The sequence below is a fragment of the Alligator sinensis genome, unplaced genomic scaffold, assembly GCF_000455745.1.
Source record: "Alligator sinensis unplaced genomic scaffold, ASM45574v1 scaffold281_1, whole genome shotgun sequence".
In the NCBI taxonomy this organism is placed as follows: domain Eukaryota; kingdom Metazoa; phylum Chordata; order Crocodylia; family Alligatoridae; genus Alligator; species Alligator sinensis.
In genome coordinates this window covers 1,522,802-1,548,587 of record NW_005842306.1, presented here as the reverse complement: position 1 = coordinate 1,548,587, position 25,786 = coordinate 1,522,802, and the positions used below count along the sequence as shown (strand labels likewise).

The 25,786-nt window shown below is 43.1% G+C and overlaps 1 protein-coding gene across 6 annotated transcripts in view; it reads left to right on the top strand.

Annotated features, from left to right (window-relative positions):
- Window positions 1-25,786, top strand: part of TTC7B (tetratricopeptide repeat domain 7B) — a 274,550-nt gene that overhangs the window by 110,939 nt on the left and 137,825 nt on the right. For all 6 annotated transcript variants that reach the window (XM_025209742.1, XM_025209743.1, XM_006028358.2 and 3 more), the window contains 6 exons: window positions 3,351-3,429; window positions 5,124-5,296; window positions 8,404-8,467; window positions 10,039-10,176; window positions 23,319-23,402; window positions 24,725-24,829. In XM_025209742.1, the coding sequence (XP_025065527.1) occupies window positions 3,351-3,429; window positions 5,124-5,296; window positions 8,404-8,467; window positions 10,039-10,176; window positions 23,319-23,402; window positions 24,725-24,829 (643 nt within the window). The remainder of the gene's footprint in view (window positions 1-3,350; window positions 3,430-5,123; window positions 5,297-8,403; window positions 8,468-10,038; window positions 10,177-23,318; window positions 23,403-24,724; window positions 24,830-25,786) is intronic.

Here is a 25,786-nt window from a genome sequence, read left to right as displayed (position 1 = left end):
AGAGTGGAGTGCCCCAAGCAGGGGCAGCACTGGGACTATAACCACCCCAACGTTCCCCATAGCCCCTAGGTAGCTACCCCTCCCAGCAATGCTCCTTAGCCTGTCCCACTCCCACCAGCTCTGAGTCCAGCCCCGGCCCACCTCCCCTGCTGGGAAGAGGCAGGTGCTGCTTCTGGCCCCAAGCTCTCAGTAGGCAGCCCTCCCTTGCCCCACGCACAAATCTGGGGCAGTGCATGCCCCCCCATGCCTCCCCTAGGGGTACGTGCAGTGGTGGGGAGCTGCCCCACCCCTTCCTCCCGCGCCTCCTAGATGAGCTGCTCCCAGCCCCGGGGTCACATTCACTGCCCTGGCTGGGCAGCGCCTGCCCCTGCCCCACTCCTTCCCTCACCATGGGAGGCCTCAATCTGCGCCCCCACACCCCTTCCCCCCACAGATTTACCAGCAGGACGCTGCTCTCCAAGCTGCCCAGGCTGCATTCCTGTAAATTGGGTATTGGATTAGTATTGGCCAATGTGGCTAGTTAATCTGCTGTCAGTATCAGCCAAGAAAATATTTATCAGTCTACCCGTACGTCTTCCTAATATCCAACTTAAACCTCCCTTGTTGCAACTTGAGACCATTGCTCCTTGTTCTGTCATCTGTAAGTGGTGTCTAGACCAGAGCACTCTAATTTGGAATGAAACAACTTAAGCTTCCATTAGTGTTGGGACAAAACAGTGGGAGAGCTTGAAATATATTAATCCTTTCTCCAGTATGTAGAACTGCTTCATATGTCCATACCCTCATTCAAAAAAGGGGTCTTAAAACCCTTTACAGTGTCTATAAAGATGTGATGTCTTACAGCTTAAATTTGCTGTTTTGCACAGCAGTTCTTCAGTGGTTAGGGCTGTGGAAATGAAGTCTGATGCTGTTGAAGTTGCAGGCAATGGCAAGTGCTTAGTAGGGAAACAATCTTGTATAGAAAACACTACTAAAGACTTGACAAATACAAGAAATGTACTTGGCCAAAGATAGTATACTGTGGAAAGCCTTCCAAGTTGTATATGGTATGTTTTGCTTCATATCTTTTCCCCTCAAAGCATTTAATTAATTCTTGGGTTATTTATCTCCTTTAGTTGCAACGCTTTGTAATAGTTTGTGTAGAAGCCCTCTGCAAACTAAGTTGTATTGTGTTTGTGCTGTAAAAAAAGACTTTATAAAAACAAAGACTAGATATTTTATTTCCTCAGTTTTTTTCTTAAAATCTTGTTTTTTTTCCCTCCCATGAGCCAGGAAAACCTCAGGCACATGTACATACTTTTGCTTTCTCCAGCTGCTAAGCAAACATGTCATGGCAGATAATTGATAATGCTGCCTCACTACTAAGATAACACAACTTTTTCATTAAATGCAGTATAATAAAATACATAGGTTATTTCACATGGAAATAATACAATACAAAATGGCGTTTGTTCGGTCATCCTTTTGTTTGCACCCACGATGGCTAATTCACAAAGTTAAGTAATTGGCAATGGAATTTTAGTGTGAATTAGCTGATCATTTTAGTGTCTGTATTTCACCCATTATAACAAGCTAGTATTTCACAAGATAATGTATTCTTTCTGCTGCTCTCTCTTCCTTGATGGCTTCATGGAATATTTATTTTGAAGGCCAAGGTTTTCACTGCAACATACTTATTATCAGCTGTGTATCCATGAGAAATGTATTCCTTACTACAGATGTGTTAAAAAAACTAAAGGTACTCCAGGGACTGAAGTCAGAATTCCTGCATTCCCTTCCTGGCTCTGCAGTGGCTGTGGGTTGAACGGGTCCCTGAATGGACCTCCAGAGCCAAGGACTTCTAAATAGAAAACAGTAATTTAAATACTTTGTTTGCAACATTTGCCTCCTCTCAGTAGTGCCCACTCTTCTCCTTTACGCCATTTCTCTATCTTATATGTTTAAATTACTGCTTTCTGTTTAAAACCCTTGCTCCTTGCAGGTCCATCCATAGCATCTGACAAAGTGAGCTGTTGCTTACTAAAGCTCATGCTTCTCTGTATAGTTAGTCTGTAAGGCGCCAGTCTGCCCTGACTTCTGCCACAGAGAATTGTCATCATTATCCTGATGGTTTAAATGGCACTGCAGAAGTGTTTGCTGTGACTTTTACATGCATGCTTCAGAAGTATGCGTTATAAGGCCTTCACTTACGAAGAACTTGGGCAGCACATACATTTTTTTTCTTCACCTTTTGAGGCCATTATGAAACTTGGTTGGGGTTTTACTTTTGCTGTTAGAACAGTGCTATGTTATGTAATGTAATTATGTAATTTATACATGGTCATTGGTTTAAGAGGTGATTTCATTTGACATGATAGTGGCCATGATTTAATTCAAAGCACTTTTAATTGAACACTCATTACCTGATTTGAAAACTAAATTGGAAAAGGAGCAAAACAACTAGTACATTTTATGCCATACGCTGCAGAACTCAGCTGTCAGGGTCTGTAAATGCTGACCTAAGCATTCACCATTTCAGGTGAAAGATGAGCTGTGTATTAAAAACAAAAAAACCTAGGAAAAAAAAGCGCCTTAATCTTCAACATAACAAAAGCTAGAAAAATATCTGGGGAAACTGGCAAAATGATGAAAAAGGGAATTAAACTCAATGGCCTTAGTGCAAACAGTATTTCCAGATTGTAGGAAAATACTCAGATTAGTAATAAAGATAGCCTGTATGAATAGTGACTTCTTGTCTGAGGATCTTGTATCTTGTTTAAAAAATGCTTGGGTTTTTTTAAGTGGAAGAAGTAGAGAGACGAAGAAATAAATGTCACAAAGCCAGTTGCAGAGTCAAGAATAGAATTCTGAATCCTGTTTCTCACTCCTTTGCTCTAATCATCCAGCTTGGCTTACCATATCTGTACTCTTTTTAAAAAATGCTTTTGAATATAAAAAGGAATTAGAAGATGTTGTATGCTGATTGAAGAAACAATGATAGATTATGCCCCTGTTTGTTCCCCTTTTACACAGTATTTGAGGTGTTGAAATGTGTTTTTTCTCAGTGCAGTTTGAAGATGATGTATGCAATATCAATTTTTGCTCTTTAGTTTCTTTCCCTTTTCACATTTTATATTGTTTTTCTGTAGTACTGTGAGTTTTCTCTATCCTTTATTTAACCCAGCCTGTTTTGTTCTTTGTCATTGTGCGGAGTGCTAGGACGCCTGCTGAATGAGTTTTTAGGCAAAGGAGGAGATACTATAGCAGGGAAATAAGTTGCTAATATGTCTATAACTAAACATAAAAAGAATTTATAAAAATGTTACTGTGCATTGGATGGAAACATTGTCAAATTTTGTGTGCTCATACAGGAACTTGACAAGAGGAGTCGGTAGATTTAGAGAGATATTAAGAGCTATTGAAACGAGAACTACACAAAATCTGAGAATGGTAAGTATACTAACTACATTTTATGGTAAACACTGCATAAAAGGATTGTTGTAGAGGCAAACAAGTGAAATGACAGCCTTATTGTGTATTGATAAATAAAAGCTATTAACCAAGATCTGCAACTTTGCATGAAAAATCGGGTCACACAAGGTTACAGATTAATTATTTTAACATGAATTGTTTTTAACTAATAAAAACAAAGGGGAATGTTTGATCAACAGTGTTCTTCTGTTCAGTGGATGCCCCCTACTTTGCAATTTTACACAGCCACTTACACAGGGAGAAAAGAGGTGGTTAGCTCTATTAGTCTGAAATGAACATGGCACCAGGTACAGCCATATATATATATACAAGCCTGTCCCTCAGCTGCAGCAACCCTGCTGCAGCTCCATACACTACAGAGCACAAGGCTGCCTGACTTCTTTGGCTGGGTGTGTGGAGTGTGCCTACTGCAGAAAAAGGCCCCCAGGCTGGGAGGGAGGGTGACTTTGGCATCTCCTCTGAAAGCAGGTGCCAAGAGCGAGTGCTCAGCTTGCCTTGTCCAAGTCATACCACTACACTATAAAACCCTGCTTTTGCTAAAGTTGAGCTCACTTAGCGTCCTGCTACATATTTAGATTAAAGCTGGATAAGTTGTTACACATTTTCAAGCACTAACTTTGTAGCTGGTTGGCTTTTCTTATAGCTGGATAGTCTTTTTTTTATCATGTGATAACTTTTTTGCACGTGTGACTGGTCTAAATTTATTGTACGATGAATCATTTAATTGCATAATATATGTAACATCTAGCCAGGAGCCTTGGCGTTTTAGATTCAGGTAGACAAATCAAGGTAAAATATCAGGTGATGGTGGTGATCTGTTGCTCTTGCTGCTACATGTGTTATGGTAGCCCTCAGAGGTTGGGATTCTGTTACACTTAGCACTTAGTCAGCATATAGGGAGACTATTCCTGTACACATCATTTACAATATTAGAACTTAGACCTTTACCTTTGAATAATGAAGCTGAGTTTAATGGAATTACTTGCATACTTAAACTTCTACATAAAATATCAGATGGAAGAATGGTTATAAGCACATGTAGATAAAAGTATGAGAGCATATAGATTAGCTACACACACAGCTTGACAGAAGTATTGATATTATGCAAAACTAAGTTTTAGATTTTGTGGCAAACTATGCCAGTTAAACCAAAACAGGTCATTCTTCATGGAAAATGAAGTTTTTACTCTGTCTAAGTTGATTCCTTCACTTTACCACAACAAACTATGAGTGTATTGACACAGACATAGAATAACAGCAAACTCCTCTGTTTGCCTCATTTTTGCATGCCAACTTAGAAAACAAAAGAAATCTCAGGTACTATTTAAGAAGTTCTTTGAAAGAGTTACAGGGGCTTTTTTTTTGTTTTAGGTTTGTACTGAATTAAACTGTACCCTTACCTTTTATCCCTGATAAGGAGAACATTCTGAGTGCTTGAAGCAAATGAAAAAAATGTGGTGACTATATACAGTTGGCACTTTGTTCGAAAAAGGAAAACTAGAGGAAGATGAGATTTCCACTAAGATTGGAAACCTTGTGTTCAAGTTATATTAAACTTCAATATTTTTTCCTTGGTAGTTTCCCAATATTTGCACAATTTCTGTTCTACATTATTCTCTCCTAGTAATATTCCTGTCTCTCTAACTTTACAGACGATAGCCAGACAGTTAGCTGAAATTCTGTTACGTGGCATGTGTGAACAGAGTTATTGGAATCCTCTGCAAGACCCTCCTCATCAATCTCCTCTTGATGATCCACTCCGGAAAGGCTCAAACACTAAAAATTATGCACTCAGCAGAAGACCACGGGTGTACACTGGAGAAACGTATGGGTTTACTTCTTACCATCACTATTATTTTTAAATGTGTGGTGTCTGTTGTTCAGTCCATTTTGGAAGCTTATGTTATGGAAAAGAAAAGAAGTGTTTGGAGAACCAGCAAAGGCAAATCCTGTACCTTTCTCTGGTTGGATTGGAGGATTAGGATGTAAGGGAGCCTCTTTCCTCAAGGGATGTAAGGGAGCAAGCAGAGGACCATAACTATTTTTTCCTATTATTGCTGAATGCATTAGGGGATAGGAACCCAGGTGCCTTCTTAATGAACACATCACTGTGCAACTAGAGCATGAGCTCGGGAATTATGGGCAATCAGGGCATACTGATGTGCCTACTATTTCACCCCTGTGAGCTATCATGTACTGCACTGTTCCACTGCTTTTGCCATCCATGCTTTAAGCAGCTCCCTTTGTGGAGGTAAAATTTGCATGAATGTTTGGAAACTATAAAATGACAGTTTGTTCCTTTTTCCTTAAAAGAGGATGTAGAAGTGTATTTTGTTTTATGAATTGGATAATAAGCAAATCCAGTTAGGTTTTATTGCTATAGTTGTGATGTTTCTAGAGCTTTGTATTCTGCAGTACCATAGAATTCAGTAATAGAGTTAGCAAGTTGAAGATTCATTATATTTCAATGACAAACTTGCAGATTGTTTCTTGACATTTTAAAGGGTGTGTATATTTCAGTGCAGCTGTCTTTTTAATCCTCTTAAGCCATTTTGGGATTTCTCAACCATATCTGTTTGTTGTTGAATTTACTTTTCTTCCATTTAGTCAGATAAGCAGTACCCTATTATGTTGCTCTCTGCTGATTTTTAGTTCAGCCTTGATTTACACGCACAAATGAACACATCCCTTTGCTGATCAAAGGATGTGGTTTTCATTTCCTCGTGCCTTAGTTCCTCTGCACTGGTCATTGCTAGTAATACAATGAATGTAAGCAACCATTTTCTAAAAATTGATCAAAGTTTTTTTTGTTTTTGTTTTAGCTTTTACTTCTGCTGTCTCCAAGTACAGATCTGGTTTTAGACTAGGCCTATTTTTCTGGAAATGGCTGTCACAGTTATACTGACAGTCACCTCAAATAATTGTTTACAATTCAACTAGTATACTACTCAGTTTTATCACTGATTAATGCAGTCAACCCAGATATATGCTGATGAAAACTTTGCACCAGCCTGCGAAAAGACCAAAATGTTGTTAGTAAGTTCTTGTTGGTGAAGCCTTGAATAAGTTTTACACAGGGCATCCAAAGCCTAGTTCTGATAAGTCCTTTATACCACTTTGTATGGCACATGAGTCACTTAGTCCACTTCTTCTTGCTCCCCAACAAGCCTTGCTTTCTTTAAACTCGTGAAGTGAAGAAATAAGAAAAGAAATGAATAATAATGGAAATCATGATGAGGACGTAGCACAGGGTAGACAAAATATAGCCCACAGGTCGGATCTGGCCCACTAACAGGTTGGATCTGGCCCACAAGTGGACACCCACTTGCATGCTGTCTTGCGCTTTCTGGGCTAGGGCTGCTGCCAGTGTAGAAGCAGAAGCATGACCCCACCTGCAGCTGTGGCACCTGCCTCCTCTGGAGCTGGAAGCTGCCTGCTGTGCTTGGGCAGCTGTGGACATGGGCAGCTGTGGACATGGCCAGCAGCTGCTGAGTCCAGACTCTTGCCAAGGGGGAAGGGGGTGCTAAAACTGTGTGCATGTGGACTCTGGCTGTGAGGGAGAGGGGGTGGGCTAAAGCTGCAGGTGTGTTCAGAGAAGTATGACCCTCAAAAGGTCACCAAAACTCATTAAGTGGCCTGCCAACCCAAATAATTGCACCCCTCATTTGTCATAGCACCACTTGGAAAATACCAGTGAGTGCTTCACCCATCACCTTTAATACTGAGGGAAGAAAAGTAACTTCTGTAAAATGGTTGTGTTCTTGGTCTTGTCCCTATGCAAAAGTAAGTCTTCTATGCTTACCTCTTCTGTCTTTGGAGAGACTCCCTTCTGTATTACAAAATTACATGGTAAGGTTTGTCTAAAAGACGTTGTTTTGAGACGCTCACTCAGGTGATCCTGAGTGAAAGTGTAGAAGCCTGGAATTCAAGTGCGACTGATCGCCTCCATAGTCTTAAACAATTGACCAAAGGTCTGGTCAGATGACTTTTTTGGAAAACTTGAATGCTTAATTCGTGAACACATTTTAATTCAGTTCCCCATGCAAACTGAACAGTTGGTTTCCTTTCAGGCATAATTAAACAACTGTGTTTACTTGGTTTATTAAACACAAATATCCAGTTTATGAATGCACCATGGTAACTGTACCTGCAGCTTAGATATTAATTGCTTACATTTTGCATGGTCAGTTATACATGTAACATTTTGAAATTAGGTCTTAATGTCTCTATCTCAATTTCCCCACAGTAAAGATAGAAATAAAATGCACCTTGTGGCTAACTTCCAAGATTGATTTTAATTATATAAACTATTGAGATGTTCTTTAGATGAACAATTCTATGTAATTGCAAAATACTTAAATTCATCCTTTTAATTTTGGATGCATGTGCTCCAAAACAAACTTTGCTATTCATCTTTTCCCAACATTTATACCCAGTCCATTAACCAATTTGCTCTCCTTCATTTCAGCAGCCACAGTAGAATGACTGCAGGTAAATTCAATCTGGCTGCTGACAGACATGACCCTCCCCTCCCCCCCTCAAGAAAATTCACTTTATCAGAAGAAGCAGCTCGTTAGTTTCACTCAATTCTGCAGTGCTGTATAGATCGGGCACTTTAGCAAGCCTTTTTTTTGCAGCTTTTATTCAATCAGCTATTGAATAAAAGCACCCCAAACGCCCCACTAAAGTACCCTGTCTATACAGACGTTGGGCGATCGGGGTCCAGCTAAGGTGATGCCTCTTCTGGGCATGTGCTGGGCTTGGCACGGTGGCTCACAGAGCTTTAAGTGCCAGGTTTGGTTTTTTTTTGCTCAGATCTGTAAGCAGCTTCCTTGGCTACCAGTATTCAGCGTTTTTATACTTGCTGTTTTGAGAACCCTTTTGAAGAGTTTTATGTTCTACTTTAATGCTGTTATGTTTGTGTTTGAACAGTATTTTTTGTCCGCAAGAAAATACAGAAGAAGCCCTGTTGTTGCTACTGATTAGTGAATCTATGGTAAGTTAAACAGCTAGTTTTTAAAAGCTCCTTTTGATGGATATCATGTCACTTGGACTTGTCAAATCATGGTTGTGCCTTGTCTCCTATTAGGAAAGCAGGCAAGCAGTTCCTTCATGTGCTGGATTTTGTGCCTATGGCAGTCGTCACAGGGCCCCATCCTTCTGTGCAGCCCCCACCCAGCCTCATCAGGGCAAAGGGAGCTTGATCTGGCCCTGTAGGGGGGGGTGGGGAAGGGTATGGCTGGACCTGATCCAGCTGCAGGGGTTGGGGAGAGGGAGGTGTGGATTGGTTCTGATCCATCTGTAGCGGGGAGGGGACATGGCCTGGGCCCAACCTGACTGTATGGGAGGGAAGGGGGCACAGCCCAGCTCTAGCCTGCCACACAGGCTTGGAGTTTGGAAATTTGGAAGCAGGGGAGGCTGGCCTTATTAATTACTACCGCTCCTCTGCTACCAAATTTCTCAACCTGTGAGGAACCCCACGAGCCGGATACGATGGCTCTGCAACCACATTGAGTCCACAGGCTGGAGGTCAAGCATCCCTACCCTAAAGGTTTCTCTGCCTCTCTAACATAAAAAATAAAAATCTTATAGCATGTTACTTCAGATCTTTCACTTGTTTCAAATTATCACACCCCATTAATGTGGATCTTCAGTCTAAACATTGGGAATTTAACTCGGGGAAACTTGTGTGGTGTCTTTGTCTTCTTTCCACAACAGTGAGTTGATAATTATAATGAGGTAGATTTGGAGAAGGTGGTTTGAAGTTATCCTTATCTAGACAGTAGAGCATAAGTGGTCTTGAGCATCTGGAGACTTACGTTTTATACTTGGCTCTAAACAGCATTTCTATATAGGAACCTGGGTAGCTTATTTATTTAATCTGCCTGTACCTCACCCTCTGTTTGTAAAAAGAGGTGTTTATTTTTATGACAATGAATGAATTGCACTTTGAAATCCTTTAGAATCCAAAACATTGTGCAAACAGTCCTTTGTCACATTTATGCTGGTGGAGAGAATTATCAGTCCTCCTATTGATAATTCCTTGTACTGAATTAGAGAGGGTTATCCTCAGAGGAAAGTCCTTTCTCATCTCGGGGGGAGAGAGAGAGAGCTGTTGTGATTTTCAGAAGAGGGAATTAATAAGAGAAAAAAGTCCTCCCTCTAAAAGGAAGGGTGTAAAGAAGACCCAAGGAGCTCCGAAGTTGTGCCATATGCTGATGCAAGACAGTGAAATTAAAGCCATACAGTATCAGTCCAGTGCTGAGGTAACTTAACTAAATTAATTACCTACATTTTGCACAATTAAAACCTAATAAAAATATTAATTAAGAGGACATAAGCTTCAGACTCAGTTTATGTATTAAATGAGGATCAGAAATAGGCTGATCCTACCTAAAAATGATCACATGTGAAACGAGCAGTGATTGCTATTTGTCATGGTCACAGACTTCCAAGGATGATTGCTAGATTTATAAGTAGTCATGACTACCTAAAAAAAAAAAAAAAAAAAAAAAAATGTTTTTAGCATTACAATTGGCCTTGGATTTCCTTGGTTTTGTCTTTCAGGCTAACCGTGATGCAGTACTGAGTAGAATACCTGAGCACAAAAATGATCGCATCATCAGTTTGCAAAGTGCATCTGTGGTCTATGATTTACTTACTATTGCCTTGGGAAGAAGAGGTCAATATGAAATGCTATCAGAGGTATGCTTGTGACTTAGCAATTAATTCTGGGGGTGATTGCTGGTGGTTACTATTAATAATGCAGGTTTATTTTCGTAGTGCTTTAAAAGTCGACCAAGAATAGGTGTTCATTGTGATGGCCACTGTACAAACAGGGTGCATCTACACATGCATTTGATCCAAGATCAGTTTCCTTCCAAGTAAACGCTCCCGGGCAGGCATCTACAGGTGCAAAAACTAGGCAGCAGATTTGCTGCTCTTAGCACCAAACTTTCTGAAGCCCTACAGTGGAATGCTGCTGCTGCCACCAGGGGGAGCTCCAGGCTTTGGCTACCGTGGCTGGCAGCTGGCATCCCTCTTGAAAAGGCAGCCCTGCTCTCTGGCCAGCCACTTCCCCGGCCAGGAGCAGCATGCACAGCACAGGGGCAGTATGCAGCAGCACCTGTCTTGCCAACTGTGCCTCCGTGTACCATGGCTGCTTTAGTCCCTGCTCCTGGCAGTGAAGACCATTACCCTGAGCTCCTGCTGGCCAACATGCTGTCCCACTGTGCTGGCTGCTGCCTGGCCCCTCCCAGCTCCCCCATGTGCAGTGACTGCCTGCCCAGCCACAGTGCACCCATCCCAGGGCTGCTGCCGGGACCCTGTCCAGCTGGCCGGACCCTGGCAGGGATGCCAATAATGGGCTCCTGGACACCACTACTGGGGCAGTCCTTGCCCTCCTGGGCCTCCAGCCCCTCTGCCTCTGGGCCTGCTGAGCCAGCCAGGACTGGTGGACATCATCCAGCAGACCTGGGACAATAAGAAGTGGCTGGAGGCGTTTCACCTGACCTGGGCCACTTTCAGGGACCTCCTGGAGCACCTTTGCCTGCACCTGGAGTGGCAGGACACCACCATGTGGCTGTCCATCCCTGCAGACTCCTGGCTCTAGCCCTCGCCCTGTTGAAGGTGGCCACACCTGCCAGCCTTCACTATGCGGGACATCTCTTTGGGGTAGGCAAGGCCACCTCCGGGGAGGCCATCCTGGAGGTGTGAGGGTCCCTTTAGGATGTGCTGGGACATGTGGTGCTCCGCATGCACAACCCCCTGGTGGTGGTGGCAAGGTTCTGTGCCCTGGGATTCCCTCAGTGCAGCGGCGCTCTGGATGAGACCCGTTTCCCTGTCACCTGTCTGCCCCATGGTGACCAACCCTACTAAAGCCAGAGGGGCTTTCACTCTGTGGTACTCCAGGCCATCATGGACCACCAATGCACCTTTATGCATATGAGTGCCGGCTAGGCAGGCAGTGCCCACGATACCCGCATCTTCTGAAACTCCGCCATGCCATGCCTTGTGGAGGCCAGGGGTGCCAGATCTGCAGCTGGTCACTGTGGTGGTCCCGCACCTCCTCATCAGGGACCCTGCCTACGTGCTCCTGCCCCGGCTCATGAGGTCCTACACTGGCCAGCTGGTCCCCCACCAGGCCCACTTTAACCACTGCCTGGACTGGACCCATGCCCTAATGGAGTGCACCGTCAGCCATCTGAATGGATGCTGGCGCACCATTGCAGCCCACCTTGTTTGCTGAAGACAACCTTGCCTGAATCATTGTTGCAGCCTGCATGCTGCATAACATTTGCAAGGCCCAGGGGAAGCTCTTTTGTGAGGCTTGGGTGGAGGCCATCTGGCAGCAGGAGCACCACCTGGAGTCCCAGGTACAAGAGGCCCCTCCACCACCCACCAGCAATAAAACACCCTTTTCCCTGTGCAGACTATTTACAAAATGCTTTGTTTGCTGTCCTGGGGTGGGGGGCATGGGTGGGAAGGATGCCTAAGGAACAGAGCCCAGGGAGAGGCAGTCTGCACCCTGGCCTCTGGCTGTTCCATCACAGGTACAGACACTGTGGCAAGCCCATCAGCTGGGCAGCTCGCCCAGGGGCAGCCACTGCCAAATGTGGCCTCCTTCTCACGTGCAGCTGCAAGATATGCAAAGCCATGAGAAAAAGCTGTTTGTGAGAGTTTGCAACATTTCTCAAATACAGTGCTTGTGCACTGCCCTGCTGCTTCCCCTACCTCCTACTCCTACAGGCCAGTAGCTATCCTATGCTGTCACCCAGCCCATAGCACCCAGGGTTGGGGCATGCGGGGGTCCCAGATGACTGGGATAAGGGGTTGCCCATGCCCCTGCCATCCCCACAGAGGGTCTTTCCAGGGGGCACCCCAGGGCCAGTCCCCTTATCCGCCCCCCCCACCCCCCTGCACTGCCACTGTGCCCCTAGCATGCCCCTGCTGTGTGTTGTGGGTGCTGCACGAGGAACTGTTTGCATGGACTGAGGGGTGCCCAACCCACTATGCCCTGCTGCTGCTGATCTTTATGGTGCCCTGGGTACACCTGCACATTTGACATGGGACCCTGAACTTTGACAGCACAGGGGGCAAGCCCAGGCTACCCCTCAATCTCCAGTGCTGCCTGGAAGGCCTACCTGCTGCTGTGCTACACATCTCTTTCTCTTGCAACTGAGGAAGACATCACCACTGGCATCAACATGCTCCTCAGCCTGAAAGGCCCGTGCCCGGCTAGCTGCGGGGAAACAGATTGCTCAGTAAAGTTTTACAAAGTCCCCTTCATCCCTGCAGGCTAGTGGTGCTGGGTGCAGGCAGGCTGGTGAGGCTAGCTTGCCCAGGGGGACAGGGCCTGGAGTTGCAAATTTGCTCCCGGGTTGTATTTACACATGTGTAACTGTGTAGTAACTAATCACAAGTAAATTTGCTACCTGCATTTATAGGTAGCATATTTACTTACGTTTAGCCATTTTAACTGTGTAGCAAGCATGCACACATGTACACACATTTCCTACAAACATTTTTTTATAACTAGAGAGTTCTCCACCTATGATTTCCTTAGGGAAATAGAAGGCCTTTCAAAAAACGAAACATTATGAAAGCTCACATAAGACTCTCCTTCAATTCTGCCCCCCGGTTCTGTGACCTTCAGTGTAAAATTAATAGCTGTTGGAGAAATTTGATGCAATATCAATAGCATCCTTCAAATGGTCAGAAAGATGCTGGTAGTTCAGGCTTATAACTGACTCTTTCTAAACCTCTGTCCAGCAGAGGAAGCTTTCTTGCAGGTGTCATGTTGTTCTGCTTTGCTCTGCCCTGGTCTTTCCTTTACCTCCTCTTGGAGCTATGAACCATCCTTGAGTTCTGGCATCCTGGTGCTGATATGTAGGAGCTCCTAAGATGAAGCAGAAAGTGATTGGCTCAGAGAAATATGAGCAACATTTGAAGTACTTGCAGTATGGTTGAGTGATATACCTCATGTCAGTTTCTTGATCTTTCTAAATTAGGAGTTAGCAACATATACAGCCTACTGGTCGAATCTGACCCATAAAGTGATCTGGTCTGGCCTACTAGTGGGAAGTTAGGATTGGCAGCCTGCCTGGCTTGGTGGGAGCATGGTGAAGTGGCAGGTGGTCAGGTGGTGCTGAGGCTCGCAGAAGTGGATGTGGGATTGAGCAGGTAATCAGGAGTGGAATTGTGGGGCTTAGGCAGCAGGAGGCAGAATAGGTTTTGAGAAGGTGACAGAGGCTTAGCAGGAGTGGTGTGGTAGCAGGTGGCATGCTAGGGAGGGCAAGTGGTGTGTGACTGCAAGGCATCTTGGATATCCATTCCCCCCCCCCCCATTTGGCAGGAAGGAAATTTTTGAGATTTTGTGTTGTAACTGTGGGAGTTGATTTGTAGTGATGTGGACACCAGGTAGACTTCAGATATGTGAAGTGACAAGGGGTGAAGTGCCTGGGTCCTCCGTCCAGAAGTTGGACACCAGGCCTGTGTGAAGCGGCAAGTATGTTTCGGATTCAGATTTGGCCAATGTTGGAGGGACAGTGATTTGATTTGGAGATTCAAATTGGTGTCCTGATTTGATTCGGCTAAATTGGATCCAAAGATTCAGCGCCGCTTTGGAGGTTCAGCCATAGGCTAAACAGGCAGCAGTCCTCACCACGCTGGACACAGCTGCCTCCAGCTGGTAAGTCTGTTCTGGTGGGTGGAAGGGGGAGGGGCAGCTCAATGCCCCCACAGCAAGGGAGGTATTGAAGCTGGGACAAGCTGCCCCAGAGGGGGGAGGGGGATGTGGCAGTTGTGGGAGTGGGAGCTATGCCCTGCTGCCACTTGCCAGGGCGGCGGGAAGGGGGTGGGGGGGCACGATGCAGGCGCAGCTTGCTCCAGGCAGGAGGCGGGAAGCGGCAGCAGGGCATAGCTCCCGCTCCCAGCACTGCCTCACCCACATCCTGTGCTTTGCCTCCCGGAACTGGTGAGGAGTGCTGCCTGTTTAGTCTATGGCCAAATCTCTGAAGCGGTGCTGAATCTTTTCTGAATCTATTCGGAGGCTTTTGATTCTTCTGTTCAGACTCTTTAATTGGTCTCCTGATTCAATTCAGATTTGGAGATTCAGCCGCTAAATTGGGCCAAATCTCCTCCAAATCAGATCGGCTACCGAAGCTGCGCACAGCTCTATCGGATGCCACTTCCCAGCTCTCGGGGAACCACAGTGTTCTTAAAACCTCCTCAGTGCACCAGGTCAATTAAGATAGGGATGGAGGAAGAAAAATTGCTGGACCCTCTCTGCATGAGGGTCACTCTGCTCCCTCTTGAGGCACGTGACTGCCCCCTCTCCTCCAGCCCACCTTAGGACCAAGCTGTGTTAATTTTACGTGCTGTTAGTGAAATGTTGCTAAACTCTATGTTCTAGACCACTTTTTTCCATACCCAGAAGAGAATTTTTTTGCTTGTTTGATTTTAAAATTTTCCAGAAATTCATCTGAGTTTACAGTCCTTTTCTTTTTGAATTCACCTAGAAATGAATATGGGTCTTCTTCAGCAGTCCCTCACAGTTGAGGATGATTGTCTTCCATGATTGTCTTATCTATGAGTCCAGAGATGGCTGATAAGGCCAATCTGGGATCAGCAGATTACTGCAACTTGGGCATGTGTTTCCATGTGGGGTGGGCGGCTCCAGATTCCTAATGAAGTCCATGACATGCTGTTTCTGCCACTCCTGCTTTTCCATCTCCTGTTTTCTTCGTAAGGTTTCAAAGTACAGAGGTCCTTGCAGCAGACTCTTCCTCCATTTGGGGCACTCCTGGGTGATAGTCACCCACAAGTTGGTATCGATGTTGAATTTTTTTCAAGTTGTCATCAAGGAAATCCTTGAAATGTTTTCTCTGTCCTCCTCTTCAGTGTATGCCTCGACTGAGCTGGGAGAATAAAACTTGCTTCAGGAGTCTGGATTTGGATATTTGGATAATGTGTCTAGCCTAGTAAAGTTAATGTGGAATGATCGTTACCTTTGCTTGTGATGTTTGCTGGCAAAAGGATGCTAATGTTGGTGCATCTATTTTCCCACTGGATTTGAATGATCTTCCGCAGGCAGTGTTGATGGTACTTCTCCAGTGACTTGAGGTGCCTCATATACATTGTCCACATCTCAGCTCTGTACAGTAAGGTAGGGATCACAGCTGCTTGATAAGCCATGAGCTTTGTTTTGGATCTGATGTCGCAATCTTAAACACCATTTCCACAGGCGTCCAAAAGCTGCACTTGCACATTTGAGGTGATGTTGGATTTCTTCATCAATGTCGGCCTTCTGCAAGAGAGAGCTTCCAAGGTACAAGGAATACTCGGGATTCTCCAGTGTCTCACCCTGAATCTGAATTACTGGAGCTGTCGTCTGCTCAGTAAGAGCTAGTTGAAGGAGGGCCTTAGTCTTCTGAATGCTAAGCGTCAGTCCCATCGTATGCCTCGGTAAAGACATTGACGATTTGCCTGAAGGTTTGCTTCTGAGTGAGCACAGACTAAGCATCATTAGTGCTCTGGAGCTTGATGATTGAGGTTGGGGTGGTCTTGGTTTTAGCTCAGAGTCAGGTGAGATTAAACAAGAATCATGCCTAGACAGCAAGGATCTGGGGGTTTTGCAGATTTAAATACAGTGAGGATAGGATGCTGTTGTCTGTTATCTTTAAACCATTTTAAATATGTGGAATGTTATGCTGTGATAATGGTAGATCAGTTCTGCAGCAGCCATAGGGTAAGGCTTAATGCCATTTCATATCTGCACAACTGTGTCTTGCCACTAGAGGGCCTGGTGAGCAGGGGTGTGGACAGGAGCCAGAACTCTATCCCTCCTCTGTGGTGGGAGAGGAATGGGGAGGGTGGCATCTAGCCTAGAGGCATGGAAACTACCATGTGGACTCTGACTTCCCTCACTCTGCTGCCAGCCGGAGCTGACGGTGGGAGGGAAAAAATCTGGAGTGGAGAAAACCTGAAGTGAATGGGCAGGGGGAAGAAGTAAGGCGAAGAGTGAAAAACAGATTTATTTATTTTAAAGGAGCAAGATCTTGCATGTGTTTAATTGAGTTTAGATTGGGACTGTGTTGGAGGGGCGGGGGGGAGTTGCGTTACATCAGGGCAGAGCTGAGACCCAGCAGGCTTGTTGCATGGGTTGGGCAGAGCCATTTGAAATGAATAGCAGTCAGGGTGTGCTGGGGTCACACCCCCTGGCAGCAGGAGGGTGTGTTGCCTTGGCGCCAGCAGAACCCCACTGGGCAGTAGTTCAGAAGGGTTGAAAATTTGGCAATGGGGCAAAGGAGTGGGAAGGGGTAGGAATGGTACACCCTTGGGTACTGGAGGAAACAAAATAGTGTTTTATCTATTTATTGAACAATCTGGGTAAAACTGGCCAAAGATAACCTTTGCTTGAAGTTCCATACCTTTAAAAATGTTTAGAGGATATTTAGCATGTGTTAACACCCTTAAACAGGTGAATGTTCCTAATTTTAAGTGTCTTTTATGACAAGTAATTTGTAATGCCACCTTTCTACTTTGGTCCATGTAGAAAGCTAAGCCTTGTAAAACATTTTTTAGCTAAATGTAATAACATGAAACCAGTTCTCCTTTGTATTTTCTAATATTTGGCAGAAGACCTTCTCCAACTTCCTCTGCTGTCAGGTAGAAAGGAGAGGCATTTTTACTATTTTTATTGTACATTTAGTTGTCTAGAGAACAGGGGTAGATGCACTTCTATTTTCCTATAGGGAAACAGCTTTACCCTAAATATGGGAAGAACGCTTAAGTGAGCCAGTGCCTTCCTTATTTCAAGTAGCAGCCTACATGTACTGTTTTCTGATAGGAGGTTCAAAGTCTACAACTATAAGAGAAGTTAGGGTTTTACAGTGAGTACAGAAATTATTCAAATATATATTTAAATCGTTGCTACCAGAATGAGGAGAGCAAATTTGTTCTATTTCAAGCATCACATCGACAGGCAGTGGATTAATCAAAAGTAACAGGAAACATATGAATTTTGATTTTTAGCAATTAATTTAATCTCTGTGAATGCCACAGCTATAGAACAGCTAAATTCAGTTGTATTTCACATCATGTTAGCATCACTTTTCAAGCGCAGTTAATCAATATGGTTTTATAAAAATCCTTTCTTGATGTGTCAGTGAGCTAAAAAGAAAATTCTGTACATGGTTTGGACTCTGCAGCAGCATAGATACTCTACAGGTCAATGTTCCAAAGACTAATTTAAAGCCTTTCTGAAAGTTTTATTAAGGAGGAAATTTATGGTTAGTACATACTCTTCTGATTTTTAACTCTGCATCACTGCTTGGTTTGCCAGTTGGGCTATGAAAAGCACAGGAATCTACATACTATCTTGATTTCTGTAAGTAGTACAGTTACTAACACAGTGCAAGGAGGGAATGAACTGCTAGTTTCATAGTTCCCAATGCATTGTGAAGACTAAAATCATAATTTTGAAATGGCATTTCTCTTATGCTGTGCAACTATGGTAGATCTATGTTCAGTGCTTACTAGATGCTTGTGTTCTTTCCAATCTCCCAAATGGTGTATTTATTTATAAAGTACACATTTAAGAAATAAAGATAACTGTTGAGTTAGTCTAATACAGCAAGATGGGAAAGAGGCAAGGCATGACTCAGAGGTATTTACTTGGAACACTGTGAAATCTTTGCCTTTGGCTATAGTTCAGAAAAGGTATTGCATGGTGGTGATGAAGGCAAAAGCATCAAAGGTGACAGTTACTTAAAAAGTTGATAGCAACTTCAGAAAAGGTGTCAAGATCATGGGCGGGGGGGGGAACTAGGCTTATGAAAAACGTATGAGATCAAGGTATGGTATAGTGCAAAGGCAGTAATTCTTTGGCATGCACTAAAATATCTCACCCAACCTGAGAGAGCATTGCAGTATCCCATGCAGGAACAATTAGGTAATCAACCAAGGGTACAGACTTATTTTACTGATGTATCTGCAAGAGAAGGAATCAAATATGTAGACCTAGATGACATAGGAAGCAACTTATATGTGAAGGTGTCCCAGGGAAACAAAAATGGAGGCACTGGAATGGCCTCCCGTGGCAGGACCCGAGGCAAGGGTGACCCGCCCAGGAAAAGAGAGAGAGAGCCCTGAGAAGAAGGCATACTTACCACCCACAGGGAAAAGAGAGCCGCGCCGAGAAGGGCTGCTGGCGCAGTTCATCAACCGCTTTTATTGCTGACTGGGGGCGGTGCCAGCAGATGACGTCAGGAAAAACCGCCACCCGGTGGATTCAAACGCCGGAGGCAGAGAAATGGCAGGAGAGACGGCAGGGACACCCGAGGGTGGAGTTACTCCCCGGGCGGCGTCTCAGAAAGATCAACAGCCCTGGAAGGGGCAGGGCAGAGACCCTCTGGAGGGCTCTCAGCTGTATTAAGAGGACCCAACACCCTGCTTGGCAGAACAACTGGGGCAAAGAGGGACGACGTCAAGGGATCAGAAGGACCACAGACATCGGACCTGTGAGTGGGGGTGGGCAGAGACCTGCACCCCGATCCTTTCGTTATTTCTTTTCTTTGTTCACTTTATTTTGGAGGGCACCCGGAGTCGTGACCAAGGAAAGACCCTCCACGGGTCCAGAGAGAGCGAGGTGGGATTTGCAGGAACCTTGGAGGAAGTTCAGACGCAAAGGCGGAGACGATCGCAGGCCTCGCGGTCATCCAGGACAGGCAAGCCATCCAGGGATGGACAAGGTGGTAAAAAGACAGATGAAGACATCACAGGGGACAGGCTGGCAATCCACCATCTGACAGTCCTGAGGGCTGATGCATGGCTGGGGGGTAGGGAAGGTGGAGCCCCAAAAACGCCTTCGGCAGGTAGTACCCAGTCTGCGAGAATCCCTGAGAAGGAGCCTCACCACTGAAGAAGAGAAGACCAAGTCGTGGCAGGCGTGCGTCGGGATTTCCCTCAGGGTGGAACGTGACCTAACACCTAGGTTCTGGGGACATACCTCTCGGCTGAGCCAAGTGAGCGCTTGAAGGCTGCCCGAGAGCACCTATAGAGGTCAGGCAGGGCAGAAGGGAATTAAACCTTTAAATTTTGAGTTTGTGCCCTATAACTAGGTCAGAGCCAAGATCAATGTATGAATTTACTAAGAAACAAAATAACTTTTTTGTAAAGGTACAGAAATAAATTAGATTTTCAGCAAAACTCAAGCTATCTGTTTAGTAATGGTAACACTTATTTTCCATGATATACTTGCTGCTATGCTGCTTCCACTTCAGGGGAATCATAAGCTGACCTCCCAAGTGAAAGCTTTTAGTGTTCTTGTTAAAATCAGAAATTGATACAACAAATAGGATTAGGAGCTGTTATGTGGCTATAACTTTGATATCCTTGTTTGAGGAGACAATCCTGTTGTTTATTTATTTGGCTATCTTTTGATCAGACAGTTATTCATCTTGAATATGTTTGTGCTCAGTTTTATTCCTGTAAGGTAACAGTTCTGTGTGTGCTGTTTTTCTTCTTGGCTAAGTACGGATGGTCAAAAAGCTGAGGCTGAATCAATTCAGTCTCTGCAGGTTAATCTAAGATGCAGAGATTAAATTGAGAAATGACTGGACAGACATTCACTTTTGATTCGGGGAATGCAGCCACATACCTGCAGTGGCTCAGGTCAGAAGCCGGGGCTCTCTGGCACGAAGCCAGCATGGGTTGTGTGTTCACTTCCTCATTCTGCTGCCCCTGAGGTCTCTGGGATTTGCAGTCTACAGTCACAGCAGAAGGGTTGCTGCAGGGTTGCTCATCATTTCCTCTTCCTGCTTTCAGGTGCTGCTGAGATTTGTAGTCCACAGTTGCAGCCAGCAGTAAGTTTTTAGCAGAGCAGGGCAGGGCAGCTCTGTATTTGGGAAAAGGAAAGTTTTTTTTAACCCCCCTCCCTGGCCCCAGAACCAGGTCAGGGTTTGCATGGGGGGGAAGCAGTCCCTGCCTTCTCTCCTCCTCCGCCCCCCCCACCCGCTTCTTTGTTAGAGCAGACAGCCTAGCCCAGGGCTGGAAAGCATGCTGGGGGACTCTGATTCAACTTGAACCAGGAAGGGGCCTGAGACACAAGTTTTCATAAACTGGTTTGACTCAAATCAGTTAAATCTGATACTACATTCAACCAGGTTTATCTTAAACCAGTTTTAGCCATTTTGAAACTGGTTTCTGTACACTGAGCCTCTGTTCTGTTTACAGGTTTAAACCAGTTTCTGATGACTTAAACTGGTTTATGTATAACTTCTGTCCCTAGCCCTTGTAATATGACACTCAGTTTACAAGTGAATTCTTCTTCTTGAAAAGCTCTGTATACAGGATAGGCCACATAAGATACCTGTGAGTTAGGATGGGCAGCCATTTAAACAGCAGTTGAAGTCCCCACAGGTTGGGCTGGTTTTCTGCTTGGCAGACCTAAACACTGTGGGTTATACTGTGTATTGTTGACTTCACAGGGACAAAATTAATTTGCATTCTTTTTACTAGATATTTTGCCGAGTTCCATGGAAGTGCTCTTTTATTTTACTTCACATTTCCTGATAGTGTTTCATAGACCCCCCTCTACACATGATATCTATTGCACAATTTCCCTGTTAATTATATAACTTTAGACTGACTACACATGCAGATTTACTATGGTGCCTTAAGGTCCAACAGGCTATAAAGTTATTGCTCAAAAATGTGTAATATCTTCATCGTGGGTTTCTATCCAGCTTTAATTTATATGTGTAGGCATTTCCCACGGCTGGGACACAGGTGCAGCCAGGATCAGGAGTCCCCTCGCTAGCTGGCCACCCTTTCAGCAGAGGGGGCTCCCAGCTGTGGGAGCCTGCTTCTTGCCGGTGCAGTGGGAGCCTGGGATTAGCCCTCCCTGCATTGGCAATAAGGCACAATGGGATCTAATGTGCGATCCCACAATCATGCCTCCTGCTGTGCATGTGTGGTATGGTAGGAGGCGTGATTGTGTGGATCACACATTAGATCCCATCATGCCTTTACCTGTATGTGTAGAGGGGCCCATAGTGCAGGTAAAGGGAGGAAGAAACATAAATGCCTCTCTGTATATCTTGTATCATTTCCCTTTCCCGTTGTATCATACACACATAGGAATCTTTCCATATAACTTTCAAGTGCCTTTTCAGGTTTTGTCTTCAGTCACAATTGAATACTTCCTAATTCAGTTGTTGTGTGTTGCTTTAATCTATTGTTTTTACTGATGGAGATGAAATAATTGAACAACAATGCTGGATTTAAATTAATATTGACATTTACATAAAACTGTGATTTGCTGTACAAAATTATTTTCTAGATTGTACATGCAACAATGTTACAAGGGAATTATTGGTTTCTATCCTCCCCCACCCCACCATTTTTAAGTATGCATATAATATGGCATATTTTAAAGATCATATTTACCAACACTTTATGCAGTAGGTTCCCTATGATGAAACAGCTCAGGATATGTAAATTCTGTTCAGTAAATAGAATGCACTGTTGCTTCTGTTTTTGCATCATACTTCACCTCAGTTTCTATTATACTTAACTGCATTTTCTCTCCTTTTTTTTTTTTTTTTGTAGCACTAAGGTCTTGTTTTAATATCAAAATAGCATTTGAGTTTTACAGTTTTGTGTATTTACAATGCATATAACAGACCATCACATGTTAGGAAGGTGATTGCTAAATCTCTTTGGTTTAATCTCTGGTTTAATCCAAAAGAGTATCTTGTCCAGGAACTCATTGGAGAGGTGGTTTGATTTGTAAAACCCTGGTAATAAGGGAAATGGTTTCTTATGGCCCACAGAAAAATGTGAAACCTTTTGTAATTGGCGCAAAACATTAATTTTAATATATTGCATCTCAGCGTACTAATTATTAATTATTAGTGTACTAATTATGAATGTAACTTATGGTATCTGGTTAATAAAATGAGTCTCAGCAGAACAGTATAACAAATTTGTGCTCTGACTCGGTAGTAGTTTTGATTCAGGATGGTTTTTTCTTTAAAGTAGAAATAACTGTCAAATAAGCTTTCACTCTACTACTTGCCTGTCTGGTTGGTGCCACTGATGCAGTAAGTGTTCAGGGAATGAAAAGGTTAGAAGCACCTTTGGCACAAAGCAGGAGCTTGGGTTTCCATCTGCTGGTTCTGTTATTAAACGAAAACATGGCAGATGTTTATCATTGCTTTTGGCAGGCTAAAGAGGAGCAACAGCTAAGGGGTACCTAAACACATGTGGCACAGTGAAAGAAACTCTCTCCTTAGTTCTTAAATGTTGTTCATTTTTTGTTTGTTTTTTTTTTTAATCCCGTGGAAGCTGATGACTGCTTCCCATTTTCACTCTGAAGTTGGTTATTTGAACTAATTAGGCTGCCAGCAAGTGTAACATTTCAGCTACTTAAGGGAAAAGGGGAACAACCCCTAAGCAACACATTAGCTTTTACGATGTAACTGCTGTGGCTGGATGCTCCTGTAGTGATACAGTTAGACTAAATCACTATAAATTTAATCCTGAATGTAACAGGGTTAGTATTGCACAGGTGATAGTGTGCTTGTATTGCTATGGAAGTACACAGATGTAATGGTTACATCTTAACAGTTTACCACATATTATTTAATATTGATACACTTTTATGTCTGCCAGTGCCCTTAGGCTTTTTTATTTTATGCACTTTTTGAGGTTCTAGAGGCAAAATATTCCCAGTATTTCTCTACAGACAAATGTGTATGTAACCTTTTGAAGGTTTGGGCTCTTAATGAGTATTATCAATATAATTTCTATCCTCCCCCCCCCCCCCCCCTCCCCAAATTTAGTGTTTAGAAAGAGCCATGAAGTTTGCATTTGAAGAGTTCCATCTTTGGTATCAGTTTGCACTGTCATTAATGGCTGCAGGAAAAGTAAGTCTTGCCTTTTTGTATTTAAATCTTTGTACTGATTGTCAGTTATGATGGTATATTAACACTTACCTAGAAATCTTCATCTTTTAAGACTGTTTATAAAACAATAATTAATTACTCCTCGAAGTAGCTCTGTGGGAGTGAACTAACAATGATTTTTTTTCTCAGTACTTGTACCAAGGGACAAATAAAGACAGTTCTTGTCAAAGAGTTTGTCATTTAGGAAGTGAAAATGTTGAACATTGTTGCTCAGTACCACAAGCTAAAGTTTAAAGTGAATTTTACAGTATTTTATTTTAGATAAATGATACCTAAAATGATATACTTAAATAGAAATTCAGTAAAGTCTTACTTTCAATACTGTCACAGTGAACAGGTGACAGGTTTAGCTAAGAATTTACACATGTTCATCTTTTTAATTTTATTTACTTTAAGAACTGCTTATTATACCATCACTTGTAAATACTTTTCCATTATGCAATCTTAGATAGTTGAACCACATTTGATTATTATCACCTGGACTTTTTAAGCCCAACATACTACTTTTGGTTCCTTTGCTTTCTTCTCTTCCACGTGGGGTTACAGAGGGTAAACCAGATTTATTATGGATGAAGCAGGAGATGTCCATTATCTTTCCTCAAATCCTGTCTCCTTGGAGATGAGTGGGTTATTGTCATTCTGGAAAAAAATTAATTGCATTATTCTCCATAAATTATTTTAAGGAAATTTGTGTAATTCACTGACCTTGAGGGCCTTACTATTTCTACCCCATCTTCAATGTAGTTTACAGCAGCCTCTAAATTATGGTAGGGAAAAGGTAAAGGAAAAAATAGCCTTAGGCTCAGGAATAATGAAGGTCTGGTCTAAACTGCATTGGCTTAGAATATATTAGAATAGTCCCTTAAGTGTTGTTATACCCTCTGGTGATCACTGAAGTACATCCTGCTTTAGTTATCTGTCCACTCCCACCCACTTATTTGCCACCGCCCTGTGGGGTGACAATAACGGAAATGATATAAAGCCTGGTGTCTCCTCAGTTGCTCCTCTAGAGCACTTTGTTTTGTATGCATCACTGCAATGTAGTATGCAGGCCAATATCTGATCCAGCACATTTGACTTTGCTTAGTGACTACAGTGGGTCTCAAAGCCTCTCCTGTCTGATCTGACAGACGCTCTTGTGACAGGTCTTTTAACTTAAAATTGTTTAGGAATAGCTCCTTCAGTTGAAACGAGGTAAATCAGTTAATCAAAGTAGGAGTCTTGTTTTTGATGTTTCATGCTTCACTCTTAGTTGTTTCACTGAGAAATACATTTTTGCACAGTCTGCTCGAGCTGTGAAAGTCTTAAAGGAATGTATACGCTTGAAACCAGATGATGCTACCATACCACTCCTTGCTGCCAAACTGTGCATGGGATCTCTTCACTGGGTAAGTTGGATTTGTTGTCAGTCTAATCAACAAGAACTGAACACTTCTGGAATGTCACATCCTTAAGCTATAGACTTTAAAAATGCTCTGAGCATGATGACAGTGTGCAGTAGACTACTGACGGAAGATGCAGCACAGAAAAAGTTCTTATAAGAGTGCAACTGAACAGTACTGTAAACCAGTATCTATATGGGTTACAGAATATTTGGAAATGGTGGTTACCATTTTAAAAAGTCCGCATTTAACAATATTTAGCTTATTGATATTTGGTGCTACAGCTGTTGTATGCCAGTGTGTGATAACTTAATAAATGAAGCTGCTATATTAAGATACTTCCAAAGTTGTTCTCAGAGAGATCAGTAACTATTCACACAGAACATCACTTTTAAGGGAGTATATGATACAGGATTATTTGCCCCTTTTTGCTTTAATAGTAAATAATCAGAAGGAAGAATTGTAGCAGTAGCAAGCTCTCTTTGTTGCTCAGACATCCCAAGAATTAAAAGTGAAGTCTAAACTGTTGAGTTTACCTCATCATGTGTCGTCTACATACATTGTGTGTTTATGGTGATGTGTATAGAATTTCTCTAATAGATTTATTTAATTTAGTTCTATAGATAAAAAGTAAAAAAAAAAAAAAAAATCAAGGTAAACATGAATCAGATTACAGTTATTTCCTCACTTCAGAAAGAAAAAGCAACAATGAAAAACAGGCTTTCATGCTTTCTAATTTCAGTCTCTTAAAATGTTTCTGGGAAAACAATTTTATTTCTTCTAGGTTTTAAAGCAAGTTTTTTTTTCTAAAATCTAAATTAGGATTATGTTCAATCTTCCTGTTTCCCACTAAAAAAAATGGTCTTTAAGATGTCCTGAAACTGGTATCTCTCTACACAAAATGTTTAACTTTAACTTAGTATTCACTGTGGTTAGTGCACACATTACATTATGGACTTGAAG